Raw genomic sequence first — 14,471 nt, 5'->3', positions numbered from 1 at the left:
ACAATTGTGGCTGAAAAGGAAAGGTCAAGTTGGGACACAATATTGCACACAGTATTTACTGTTCTGGTAAATGTATTTATCAAGGTATTCTATATGCATACAGAAAATCTGCATATTATGCACAATATGCATACTATATACTGCAGCAAAAGTAATAGTAATAGTATGTTAGCATGCTATTTCAGTATACAACAATAACACACTGCATTTATTACTGAATCCCACAATGCATTGCACTTTAACTTCCATTTCTAGTGTGATGAATGAACTGGTGACCACAATTTTTAACATGCCAAGATATAAAATATTATGGAAGTCAATGGCTACTGGCAGCTCTCTGGTTACCAACATTCTTCTAAACATCTTCTTTTGTGTTCAACAGAAGAAAGAAACTCATACAGGTTTGACACAACATGAGGGCAGAATTTTCATTTTTGGGTGAACTATCCCTTTAACACTGCATACTGTTTCACATACTTCTTTAAATACTGTGCAACATATGCACTAAACTTTAAAACTGTGAAATGTGAAATCTTTCGGTCTATCAGAGACGTGGTATTCTCAATCGCAATCTGACAGCATATTGTAAGCCGAGACAGGAGCTTTCCAATATCAGATCAGCGCTACACAAAAAGCCACCCGTTAAAGAGCCTTTCATCTGTTCCTACGCACAATAACACGGCCTGCAAGCCTTTCAAAAACTTCGCTTATAGATAAGGCAGAAATAGAGGAAGTCTTCAACATCAAAGACGAGGCCTGTAGCTGCTAGAGGCCATTGTAATACAATGAAGAATCAAGACCATATACAGCCTCTAAATACTAGTACCATATGTGTTCATTGAGAATAGTCTGAAAGTCAGAGAGAAAAAGAGAGGCAGAAATGTTGTTAGGGATGTGATAGGCTTGATTTCTAAGCCAAGACGAAAGTATATATTTTTCATAATAAAGTAAAACAGCTGCTTGCCAGACCAGTTGGCACTGACAGATGTAGTAGATTTTTTTTCTCGCAGTTTTATAAGTGCCATTAAAACAAGCTGATGCAAGCACAATGTTACCGCGGTAGAACCTCTGTGCAGACACTAACCTAATGCTCACACAGACAGCTGATTAAGATAACACTGACGGACCAGCCGGCTACCAGAAAAACTTGCAAAAGTGCGAATTCTCTATAGTCAAAATGAACTGTTTATTTTGTTGGTGCAAAATTCGTTGCAGTGTTTCCCACAGGAGTTTATGTTGGAGAGAGAAAAAAGAATTATACAATAAAAAGAAAACATCCAAAAAATACTTAATAAAATATGTATTAATCATAGCAAATATTTATTAATTACTCATCATAATAAATATTATTTTATAATATACATATTATTCAAATAATATTTAAAGGTAATTTAAACATTCATAACGAAATAAAATGTTTAAATATATATATATGTACATACACACACACACACACACACACACACACACACACACACACATATATATACACACATATATATGTATATGTATAATATATATATACATACATACATATAAATATATATACAGTATATGTATATACAGTATATATATTTTTTTTTTATATTTGAAGATATTTGACACAGACCAAAAAATAATGATAATTGGAAAAACATGCACTGATGAATTGTTCACAATAAGAATATTAATATCTGTCTTATAATAAATGTAATTTGAATATATAAATATATATATATAATATACCAATTTTGATTCACGTTGACTTTAAAACGATCACAACAAAACTCTAAATGTCTGTTGTGTATATATATCTTTATCTATATGTAACATGTCATATAAACAACTTTTTTTCAGTGGTCTCATTTTTAAATATTTTCATGATTTCAATAACCTTACAAAGTTACTTTGTTTTCTAAAAGTACTCTTCACAGTAATGGCTCTCGACACAGGGTGACACTTGATTTTAAGGGGATATTTAAGGTACACTGTACTAACTCGAATAAGTACTGAGTAATATTAATTAACTACTGTACATGTACTTACTATGGAGCTGCGGATAGGGTTAGAGTTTGGTTTTGGGTTAGTTGCTTGTAATTATGCATAATTTACTGTTATTAATAGTAAGTAACGTGTAACTATGCCACCTTAAAATAAAGTGTTACCGATTCTATCTAGTGATTCGTTCATGAATTGGGAGTGCACATGCTACGTGAAGTTTTTCCTCTCTCGTCACATTCAAGATGTTTCACAACTTTGCAAAAGCATTCAATTATTCCACTGAATATCCCATTTCTCTCAGAAATTATAGTATATATATATCCAATGAATTCAGCATTAGTCATGGAAGGGATTGTGGTACTTCTTTTTAAACATAAAACTGAAAAACTCCTAACTATATTTGTATGTTAAACAGAAAGTATGAAAAAGTACCACAATCCCTTCCATGACTAATGCTGACTTCATTGGATATATATACTGAATACGTATTTCCCAATAGTAATAGCAATCCTGAAACCAAGTCTCCAGTCTGTTCAAAGCAAAATTAAAGCCATCAATCTGTCTGCCCTGAGAGAATTCCTTCGCCGATGATTTCACGACAAACCGATTGAGGCAGAAATCAGAAAATAAATAAATCATGCACGAATGACCGCAAGCCTTTGATGAGGTGCGATTGCGGCCCAACAGAGAGGTGGACGTGATGACAGGCCTCGTGGATGTGGTTAGTCACAGCCGTATGTAATATAAGGTGTACTCACTCCTGGGCTCCCGCGGTCCGTCCACCGTGACCTTAATGGCTCTGTGGTAAGTGGCCACTTGCGGCGGGTTTGTGAATACTGTAATCGTCAGGGTGAAGCTCTTCCCTGTGCAAACACAGAAACATTGAAGGGCTTTACTCAGCGTCAAAGCAAGACTGAGCTCCTTGAGTTTATAATCCGGGGATATTTAAAGATTTGAGCAATAATGACGTCGGCATCATTTTGTACTGCTTCCTGTTGCTCTCGGAACATGAACGGGACAGTGGGCTGCTGGGAAATTGCGCGACGCTAAACTGTGGCATCGGCAATCTAGACAGCTCACTTCCCTAAACACTGTTTCCAGACAATTTGTGCTCTCTGGTGGTTTAATACGGGGGAACGAGGGATTAACATGACGCTCCAATGGTTCCTACTCATGAATGCCCCTGGTTTGCTGGGGAGACAGGAAGTAGTGGGTGGAATACTTTGGCAACGATGAGAAACAGCTGGCAAGACGCGTGGAATCTCAGCAGCACAGATCTGCTGACAGTGGATTCATAAGACTCGTGATCATAAAATAGAATTAAATACGACCAAACGGCTCTCATAATGTACAAATTATTTGAATACAATATGTCATCGTGCCCTGGAATCCAATAAATCAAAAATAAAATAAAATAAATCTCCAAAATCGTGTCAAAAATCGTGAAGCTTCAAGGGACCAAAAGATTTATATTTAATCTTTTTATGGAGTGTACGAGTTTTAAACTGAATTTAGAGAAGTGTGTAATTCTTCACTTTCCCCCATGCAGAGACAACAATAAATACGTTTATTTGCAGGTTAGTCTGTCTAAATATAGAACTTCAATTTGACTAAACCAATGGTGTAAGTTTGGGGGCGTGGCTATCTTTTTTTTTTTTTTTTTTTCACCCATATGGATTTCAAAAATGTTTTAAGCCAAGAAAGAAGCCAGCCAGCTATGAGGTGAATCATTGCAAATTTCGATTTTGAAGCAAAATATATTTGAAAAAATACAAAGGTTGTTAAACTTAACGGCTTTAATGAATGAAAAAACTACAAAAGCATTGTGAACAGCATAATCAAAATAAAAAACGATAAAAAAATATAAAACTACTCATTTAAAAATGTTGATTATTATATTTGAAGTTTAATGCACAGGTTGCATTTACATATATGCAGTATGCAGACTCAAGGTTACGTCATTCATAGTGCTTCATGGGAGTGGGCGGAGCTAAAGAGCTCTTTTGGCGAGTTTTGCTTGTGGCGACTCTCTGATTGGTGGAATTTTCTGTACAGCATCATGGCTAATGTAGTTTTCACCATGATTGTAAAAAAAAAAAAACTGAAATAAGGCAGGCTGACGGCTTCAATAGAAACAAATACTATTGATTAACAACCTCATAGCTCACGGTAATGCTATCTTTAAAGGTTAATAAATTACCGTTATTTCCCAATGGAGAAAATGATAGGCTTTTTTAAGAATCATTATTTTATCATTATAGAATCATAAAAAAGACCGCTACGCAGGCACCTAAGTTGCCGTCGATGGCATGAGAAACCTTAGTGCAGAACGCACACAGACCTGTAATTTAATGAGTGCATTCTTACCGCCAATGTGGTGATGTGGTTTCACAACGGTGTTGGCTCGTAACTGATAGCTCAGTACACAGACTGACTATAATTATTCTAAGAATGTCATGTGTCCCTGTTTGACCGCGTGCCTCTGTTACCAAATCTCCCTGGAGGATTTCTCCACATGACATTGTGCAAGTGTAGATAAGCACAAAATGATTAAGCTTAATAGAAAAACGCATGGTGTGATAATATAATCTGGAATATGGTAAGCCTGTGTAAACAGGAGTAAACTTGTATAAAGTGCATTGTTTGGACAAGCTTGAAATTAAGTTTCTCATGATGTTCAGAACCTTATGATGTAAAAGTTATTGTTTAATACTTTCAATTAAATTTGTAGCTAAATATAAATTGGTCCTACGTATCAATTGTGTCCTGTAATTGTGCATTTTAACTAATCTTTAAATTGATCTCCTGCTTGATACTCATAAAAGTACTTTTAGAGTGCAGACCTTTTTTTGCATTATTTTACTGATATATAGGTCTTAGCTAGCTAGGAGAACGTGGTGAGTGCTTTGACTGCATTTTAATAAAAAAAAATGTAATGAAAAAATGGGGCAAATAGTGAAGGAAAGCCTCAACAAGTGTCCGATATCCATGTGAGCATCTTTAATACGGTTTAAAAGGATGATTTGTTTACCATACATGATTCTAGCACTTTCATGTTTGGTTGTTTCATGATTTGATAGCTACCAATATTCTACAGACCCCCAAAAGGGACATGGTGAAGAAAAAAATTACAGTATGAGATGGCAGGAAAAATGATTTGGCAATGCTTTTGCATTCCCTGGCAAATGTTTTGTGTTCCCCCGAGAAACTTTGCGTTCGCTCGCAAAATGTTTCTGTTCACTCGCAAAGAACACACAAGTTTCTTGGGGGAACACAAACATTTTGCAAGAGTCTTATTATTTTTCCATCTTTTATTTTTTTCCATCACCATGTCCCCCTCAGGGGATCCGTAATACATGAAAGCGGTAATAATAAAAAAGGTGTGGCCAAACTTTTCATTTCTTTTTCATTTTTGATTTTCTGCACAAATGCAAACCACCCTGGATATGAATACATTCCCAATGTAAACCTGCATGATAAGGGATTTTAATAATTTCAACAATCCGAAAACCATCTAAACATTTCTCAAAAAGTGGACTGACCTCTTCCGCTTCGGCCCACAAAGCGCAGGTCGTTGAAGCGGGCCACCTGGTTTTTCATAACTCCTGAGGCATTCCTGAGCTCAGCTGAATAATTCTCATCATTCCCAGCCATCACTGTGACCACCGTCCCATCAGCCACCTCTCCCAGGGCCACCACCTGCGGACAGAACCAAGATGCAACGGTTCAAACAGTGCATGTGCGCAGATGCAAGATGTTCTGTTCAGCAGCTTCTTCAGAAAGCTCCTCTGATTCTGATTATTATTTAACAGCAGGATTTCATGCAAACAAATGAACATATGCACGTATTTATGCAGATTTAACATGAAAAGAAAATAATCATTATTGTTTAAAAATAATTATGAATTCAAGTTTTAAAGGGATAGTTCAACCAAAATTCACCCTGTATGAGTTTCTTTTTGTCTGTTGAACACAAAAGAAGATATTTTAAAGAATGTTGGTAACCAGACAGTTTTTGGTCCCCATTTACTTCCATAGTATTTTCTTCCTACTTTGGAAGTCAATGGGTGCCGTCAACTGTTTGGCTACCAAAAAAATATCTTCTTGTGTGTTCAACAGAAGAAAGAAACTCATACAGGTTTGGAACAACTTGAGGGTGAGTAAGTAATTACAGTATTTTCATTTTTAATGCACGATTGAAGCTGTCTAAAAAGCAGCTGGCATAAAATAATAAATATGATTTATTAAATAATTTGTTGCATGTCTACGTTGCGCTCGTGTGACAATCTATCATCATCGTTAATAAACATTTTAAAATGTAGTTTACATCAGGCGGCATTTATTAGTTCAGTGACTACATGATTGCACCTAAAGCGATATATTTGCATATGATCTTGGAATTCTATTTCATCATTACTAATCTAGCTACTAATCTGGCAATTCCCTAATAGCAAACCACACCTGCACAGGCCTGACTATAAACACGAGCCAAGAGGAATGATTCTGCCACAGGCCAGAATTACACATCAAACAGTGAATAATGCCAGAGCAATGTCATTATTTCTTATTAAATGAAGCTTTGTTCCAGTAAAGTCTATTTTGTCATTAAGGGAGAAAATTGCTGTTCACACACTCTTACTAGAGTATAAATAGTACAAAGGCATGATTCAGACTACTGACACAGTAACTATCTGTGCAAATTGACAAAATAGACACATTCAGCAAAACTGACTGAAATTAATACAATTATATGAAGCATTTTTTTGTAGAAATTTAAGCTGATGGGTCATTAGGGACAGCAAAGAAATAATTATTATAAATATTAACTATTAAAATAAAAATATACAAGTAATCTCGATCTCTAGCACATGCTACACTTAAAATCTAAAATCTACACTTTTAAAATCTTAAAATATTTTGCTATATTATGAATTAGCATGCTGTTTAAATAAGTTTTATTAAATTAAGACATCAAATTACTGTAATTATGTTCTTATTTCCCAGTGCAGTCAGAAGAGTTAAAACTGCACAGAAAATGTGACATGCACAAGCTTCAATTTTCACTTGACAAAGTTATGCAGACCTAAAAACTAACACGACAATCGTCCAAACACTTTACATTACATCCAGTGTCCATGTTACACAGTTATAACATGTCATTCTAATAAATTACTATTTATGCATTTTCCAAGATTCCAAGTTCTTACCTTAAACGCAACCGGTAGGGTTTTATTACACCTCCAATGAGAAGGCAAGACAGAGCAGAGAAAGTTTGGACTGTCGGTCCGGACCAGTTCCGCGGGGTGGTCGGCGATGATCTCGGCCATGGAGCGGTTCTCTTGCGCGCGGAGTCTCGGCACCACCGCGCTGTCCTGGTGCTGCTGCTGCTGCTGCTGCTGTCCTGCGCTCGGGTTCACATCATTCATCTTCACCGACACCGGCGGACTGAACCTCCGGCCGACGCTGGGATCTACGGGAATGCGCATCACAACAGTCGAAATTAGCCGAAAACGAACGTATGTCCTCTGGTTGCGTGTGAGGAGCGCCGTCAGTCCCTCTCCGTGCGCTCAGCGCTGCAGTCTGATGAGTTTGGGAAGTGCTGCGGGTTACACACACACTCAACCAGACTTCAATTGGCGCTTTGCGCTCAGTCGTCATTAACTACGTTTCCTGTATTAAAAGGCGCTTAATTCGCCGCCACAAGGTGAATGTGCACGGTTTGGTCAGGTCTTTGAAAAAGTTTTAAGATTGTATGAATCTTATCACAGCAGATTAGACAAATTGTCGAAAAAACTAATCAGAAAACGTGTTAGCAGAGGCACTAGAGCGCGCTGGCACGCAATTGCTTTCAGTGCGTATAAAGACCTACAGTACAGTACAGTACAGACAGTCGGATTTCATTGCATATTAACAATATCTGTTAGATAATAATAAATATAAGGCGATGTTTTGTCTCTGCTGTGTAGGATCAGTGAAGTTCTCTCTAATAGCGCTCCCTGGAGAGCGAATGATCAAATTAAGCTTTAAGGATGAAAAGAGCTCAGGAGGCGAAATGTTTGTTGCTTCCAATGTGGTTGGTCTTTGAAGACAGGGATTTCTCTTTTTTGTGGTTCATATAGTTCCAGCATCATGCAATCATTAAAGCGATGCCAATCAAACACGTGATGTCCCGATCACATCATAAAATTTCAACTGAAGTCAACACTGATCATGTAGATCTTTAGTCTATGACTCATCTGCCTGTGAGAGTTTAAAACTGCATTGCTATTATCATTTATATCTGAATGGAAATCGTCTCTGTGGGTCCTGAATAGATTCAATTACTGCATTGTGAAAATATCATATCATTTTTATGTTTTCCTTGAAACCAGTCGCAGAAAGGGCATTATTAATTTAGGCTAGGTCCTTTTTCTATATGCAAAATGGCAATGGAATTTGCATGCATAAATTAATTAAACCACACATGGTGATTACAAAAAGAACTTCACAATATGGACTTATATTGAGTATGTTGTGTTTTTTTTAGACACTGAAAAAAGGGCAATTGGAAATTTTTAAATTATGGTTAGAATTCAGAAAGTACTGATTTCCCCTTTATATCTATAGTATCAGTGTCTGCCGTCACGTGTCTTAATAAAGTGAACATTTCTACATAAAGTCGATTATTGTACAGGGACATAATTTAATGTCTTGACTACATTTTTTTTTTAACAAACATTTTCACTATTACAGACCAGGAAAAACACATTGACCTTTTGTGACAACATGCCCCAATAACTATGTTGTCACAACAGAACCTGCAATTAATATTATATCAAAATTTAACAGTAATACAATTCATTTAACAATAAAAATGAACATAAAATTGTTTTGGCTGACAAATAGTATAATATTAACATTTAAAAATGCATGTGACATATTAAAAGAAACGCCCTCCAATCCAAAAAAGGAGTTTAAGTTTTTAGAAAAAGTTACACTTTATTTTAAGGTGTCCTTGGTGTAATTATACATTTAAGTACTGTAATATTAATTAAGTACATGAGTTAGGATTAAGATTAGGTTTGGTTTAGGGTTAGTTGCATGTAATTATGCATAATTTATAATTACAATAAAAACTACATGTAACATACTGTAAAAGTGTTACCAAAGAAAATTAAGTGGAGTTACCTGAAAGCTTCTCATATCTTTTTCTAAGAAAGTGTGACTTGCAGAGCAACATGCTGGGATAATTTGAGTGAGCCATTATGACACAATAGTTTCACAATCATATTATACACTTTCCACACGCATTGCAACCCCATAAAGCACAGACTAAACAGGCTACAGTTTTAACACCCTTTGAGCAAACCTTCTTTTGACTCTCTGAACAGAGGATCCATAGACAGCCTTCCATGTAAAATATGTAATTTAATAACTCTAACTCTCCATCTCACAATGTTACTGTAGATGGCAATCTCTCCCTCTGACTCAGGCTCGCGGATTGTGATTAACCCAAGTCATAAGTGTTGCAATATGTTTCACACATTTAAAAATTCATTGGAATAATAGGTCCATAATTTTGATGGGAACACAGACACAGCCAATAAACAAAATAGGATATAAACAAAGCGTCTAATTAATCTTGGCAGAAATGTGCAAGAGAAATCAATCTGGCTCAATCAGTGACAGCAGTCAATCAACATTTTCCCAAATGTTTGTCTTGGTACCTCCTTCAGCTTTAATATTTAACCTAATATTTCAGTAGTAGGGAAAAGCATATGCCTTAAACATGTTCCAGAAGAGCAGAGAAGAAAAAACTGTGAATGAAGAACAAGCAAGACATTTACAATATAGTATCCTCCATCTAACACTGAGACCTTCAGATATTGCCATTTTGTCATGAAGAAACAACAACAAACCAACCGAAAGCAACTGCAAAACTAACAAAATAAAAAAGTGATGCTCTGATGATTGATTGGTCAGGAATACAGATTCATAACCACAGCTAGAAAACAGACTAAAGTAGCTTAGTAATGCTCACATATACTTGCAGGGTGGCATGAGTGGGGGTGGCGATGGTTTCGTGGGTACGTTGTGAGTCTCTTGTATGTGGGAGGGATAGAAAAAGCTTCAGGAAGCACTGACATGCATCTGGCACGTCGTTAAGAGAGAGAAAAAAATAGTTTGAGTTATACAAGTTGCGATTGAATTACACCGCCTCTCCGTTTGCCCCGAGCGCCGAAAATGTGTTCAAGATTGGCCAACGTTATTAAAGATCAATTTTCAATCAAAGTAGATACTATTGAATTCACAAAGACCCTTTCTAGTATTCCAACAGCTTGCCTGATTTTTGCTCAAGTCTCAATCACTGATTTGTTTGGGAAATATGTTGATGAAAAATGATTTATGTCAATAATGCCTCACAGATGGATGCCAAACAGTCCCTGCACTCGAGATTCGTGGCTATCAATAAAACAATGATGCAAATAAAACTTAATAAGAGGAATAAAGCAATTGTCGACATGTCCAAACAGAGAGGCGTGTTGAATCATATACACAACGAGATATCAAAGAGCATTTATCACATCTGAATCCACTTTGCCGGTACAGTATGGCCGCCATCTGCCAGCAATATCAGCGTTGAGCGAAGGCACGTGATTGGAGTGGCTCGCTGTGCCTCGAGAGCTCTGCCCACTTCTTTTCGGGGCGTCTCGTTTGATCTCCTAATGAGCCAAACGGAGCCCACACAGCTGGCTATGATGTGCTACAAAGATGAGGGGTTAAAAAGGCATCCACCGAGCAAGAACCCGGGATTACCGCGCGCTACTCTGAGCTGTTTGTCACCAGACACTCGTGCTGGATTGGAACCAGCTCAAACGCTGATGATGTGATAAGCCGAACGTTACCGAACCCTTATCTGCTGATGCCGTGATACGGCGAGCTGACAGCGTAATCCAGCTCATCAGAAACGGCTGAAAGAGGCCGGTTTCAACGCAACCAGACAAGTAGTCATGCAAAAAAATCCACAAATTATAAGTGATGACACAGGACAAAGAAACCATTGTTGACTGCTAATGTAAACACGAAGAGACACTGAGCTCCGGGGCTTTAATGATATCCAAATGACTCAAATTCAGATTCATACAGCCCTGGGATTATGTAACGTGCTACATGAGTGTTTTTCTCCGCTTCTTTCTCGTCCTGCATTCTTTCGACGGTTGAGAGGAATAGTACAGCCACTTAAGTCCCTGGATCAGGGCTCCATTTCACAGTGGTGCATTTTTTGAGACACTTAATTATGGCTTTATGTGGGGAGCAATTTGATGGGGCTACGGAGGCTTCCAATTTTAAATAGTTACTTTCCATCCTTGGCACGCTTCACGAGAACATACGCGCGCGCAGAGCGGGACGGCGATGAGTCGTAGGCCTACGCGGAATTCGTGGCCTTACCTCATCAGGAAGACCTTCTCAACATCCTTTCAACCCCCAGATTTAATCTGAGCCTATAATTGTCGTTTTGTCATTGACTGGTCAGTGACATCATCAGTGCAGACGAGATCTTCAGTACTTTGAGTAGCCAGTGAGGCACAAGAACTGGCTCCGAGTGCAAATTGGACGAAAATGTCAGGAACACGATGGTTTTTTAGGATGTGCGCTGTGTTCTTTATGGAAAGTGGAGTGGGGGGGCTGTGGTGGTGGTGGTGATGGAGAAGTGGGGGCTGGTTTTGGTGGCAGGCTACAAAGACAATTTCCTTTTTGCTCTCATTGGCATGACTGTCTGCCGCCTCTAGCCTTCATGGAGGTCCTTAATTGAGATCACTTGTACATAAAAATAGGAACAGAAAAGGAACTTTTGCGGCTTGTGAGGGGGAAAAGGGGAATAAAAAGGCTGGTAATATGTGACAAAGGCTCCCACTAAAATACCCGTAACACTTAAGTCAAGTATAAGAGATTGAAGGCTGTTGCCATGGCGACAGCTCAGAGATTTTTTTTTAATACTGCCTGACTTCAAGTAAGCGTGCGACTAGTTCCCCGCGTTAGTGAATTGTGTGTTGAGAAACATGTCACACTGATTTTCCGATGAGGCCTACCTTATAACTGCAATATTGAAAAAAAAAAATATATATATATACTGAGCTTGAGATGTATGTTTACCTGCTGCTTGCAAACGTCTTCGCATGACCAGGTAATCATAGCAACAGTAGGCTGTTTGATCATTTTCTGTCACAAACGTTTCGTAAATGTAGCACAAAACATGCATTAAAGATTTATAAAAATAAAAACTTGTGATTCTTTTTGCAGGTTACATATTCACACCATGAAAACTCTGAATTCCCATATGACCTAGTATTTCCGGAGAGATCCTGAAGTGTGCGTACGATGGACGCTTTACTATCCCATGAGGCCACGGGAGAGGATTTATGAATGGCAGTGACGTACCTTACGCTGGTAGGTCACATGACAGTGCAGCCCGTTCTCATCCTAGGGCGTCATATATTGACGCTTTTGACATTTCGTCGACATCAAACGCACATGGCACCCTTTAGCGTCAATATGAGACGCAGATAGAAATGGGTCAGAAGGCGCCTCCTAGCGGTCTAACCCTAACCCTACACCAGGCCTAAACCTACCCATAACCGAACAAAGCTCTGTGCGTGTCATATTGACGCTAAAGGTTGCCATGTGCGTTCGATGTAGAAGAAATGTCAAAAGCGTCAGTATATGACGCCCAAGGATGTGAATGCGCTGGACAGTGACAACATGGCGAATGTAGTACGTCCGGATTACATTTATACTACACACTCATACTATACAACATACTTTTTTGGCTGTCGTAAAGTAGTTACTTATTCAAAGTGATTATCTACTCAAGAGAGTATGCGATTTCGGACACAGCCCAAGTCTTTATGTCACTTTATGACTCAACGAGTCACTCAAACCATTCGTTTAAAATACAAATCAACAAAACTAGTGACCGAATCCAAATCATTGTGATCATTGAATTATTCAATCAACTAATTCATTAAACGCCATTACTGTGTTGCTCGGGACGCACAACAGTTAATTATGCTGTGGCTTTGTTTCTAACTATTTGGTGCAGTACAACAGCAATATATATACACATAAATGAGTAACATTTTATTTTGATGGTCCCTTTTGAACATTCTGGTGACTACACTACATGTCAACTGACTCTCATTAGAGTATTAGTAGACGGTATGCTTAATATCTGCTAATTCTTTATTCTGATGATCCCCCAAAAGACATTCTACTGACTTTGCAACTACATGTCAACTTATTCTAACCCTACCAGTCTACTAAAACTCTAATAAGAGTTAGTAGACATTCAGGTGCAACGTTACTTATAGTCAACAGAATGTGTTAAAGGGACCATCAAAATAAAGTGAAACCAATAAAGGTAATATGTAAGTTAAATAGAAAAATAGTTGTAACTAAGTTACTCGATATTGATTTCTTGTTTAGTGAACTGTTGTATTAAGGCAACATTGCTTAATTTCCTTATATTCTAGTGAAAAATAAATATACCAAAATGTATTTTAAATGCATTTATTTTATGCTAAGTATACTCCAAATACATTTATATTTATGTACTTAATATATACCCTACAATTGTACTTTTTAGGTCAGATTTACTAAACAGGGCAAATTAGCGTGACAGCACAATTCTAAAACAGCACAGATGGGAGTGGAAAGTTCTGTTCGTGATCTACTGACATGAAAGAACACAGACGCAGCCGGATCACTTCCACTTTCTAGTTTGAGACATGCTTTTTTTGGGCGGTAAATAATGGCGCAAATATCAGTAAATTGACTAGTATTTAAAGACTGATATTATACAGTCATCATACTATCCTGATTCCTGACAAATAGTGATATTAAAACACATCTTAGGCTTAATATTAAGAAATGTGCATTGTGCAATAAAGAAGTACTCCAAATAAGTTAAACTAACTAAACTTAAGTGCCACGATACTTTACATTTTTTAGCACTATATATTGTTTTATCATAATTGAAAACCCAACCTAAGCTTTTGTGTGTGTGTGTGTGTGTGTGTGTGTGTGTCTAATACTTGCTTTAAAAGTGTGTACCATTCCAATGGTATTTGATTTGATATTTTTGTCCAAACACTTTAGGTGGGAACTACATCTAATTTGTATATAAAACAAAACATCCAGCCCACAAAAAGGGTCTTCTTTTTACATTCATAGGTTAGGTTGAATTTCCAACTGGTATCTGCTGTGTAATTGAGCGAGTGTGGATTAGTGATTTATTCGGCAGAGTCAGAGGAATAATCAAGGGATCAGTCTAAAGCAGACCCTCACACGAGGCACTCCTGGGCGAGGGTCGGGTATCACTTCTGTACAAGAGCGTGCTTATTTTGGACCGGATTAACCTTCAGAATTCCACCTCACACTTTCGCCTTCCGCTGCGGATTGCACGGGTCTACTTCCTCTCTGAAACGGCCTGGTTAGTTGAAAAATATTTATAG

General features: G+C 37.6%; 1 protein-coding gene across 4 annotated transcripts in view; it reads right to left on the bottom strand.

Annotated features, from left to right (window-relative positions):
- Positions 1-14,471, bottom strand: part of runx2b (RUNX family transcription factor 2b) — a 51,782-nt gene that overhangs the window by 25,969 nt on the left and 11,342 nt on the right. For 3 of the 4 annotated variants that reach the window (XM_081378208.1, XM_081378209.1, XM_081378211.1), the window contains exons 3-5: positions 7,188-7,450; positions 5,523-5,679; positions 2,739-2,843 (exon numbers count right to left, since the gene is read on the bottom strand). In XM_081378208.1, the coding sequence (XP_081234334.1) occupies positions 2,739-2,843; positions 5,523-5,679; positions 7,188-7,450 (525 nt within the window). The remainder of the gene's footprint in view (positions 1-2,738; positions 2,844-5,522; positions 5,680-7,187; positions 7,451-14,471) is intronic. The other variant, XM_081378210.1, reaches the window with a different exon arrangement.

Source organism: Scardinius erythrophthalmus, assembly GCF_964197995.2.
Source record: "Scardinius erythrophthalmus genome assembly, chromosome: 11".
In the NCBI taxonomy this organism is placed as follows: domain Eukaryota; kingdom Metazoa; phylum Chordata; class Actinopteri; order Cypriniformes; family Leuciscidae; genus Scardinius; species Scardinius erythrophthalmus.
The sequence above is the reverse complement of the archived record's forward strand: the minus strand, read 5'-3'. Positions and strand labels throughout refer to the sequence as shown.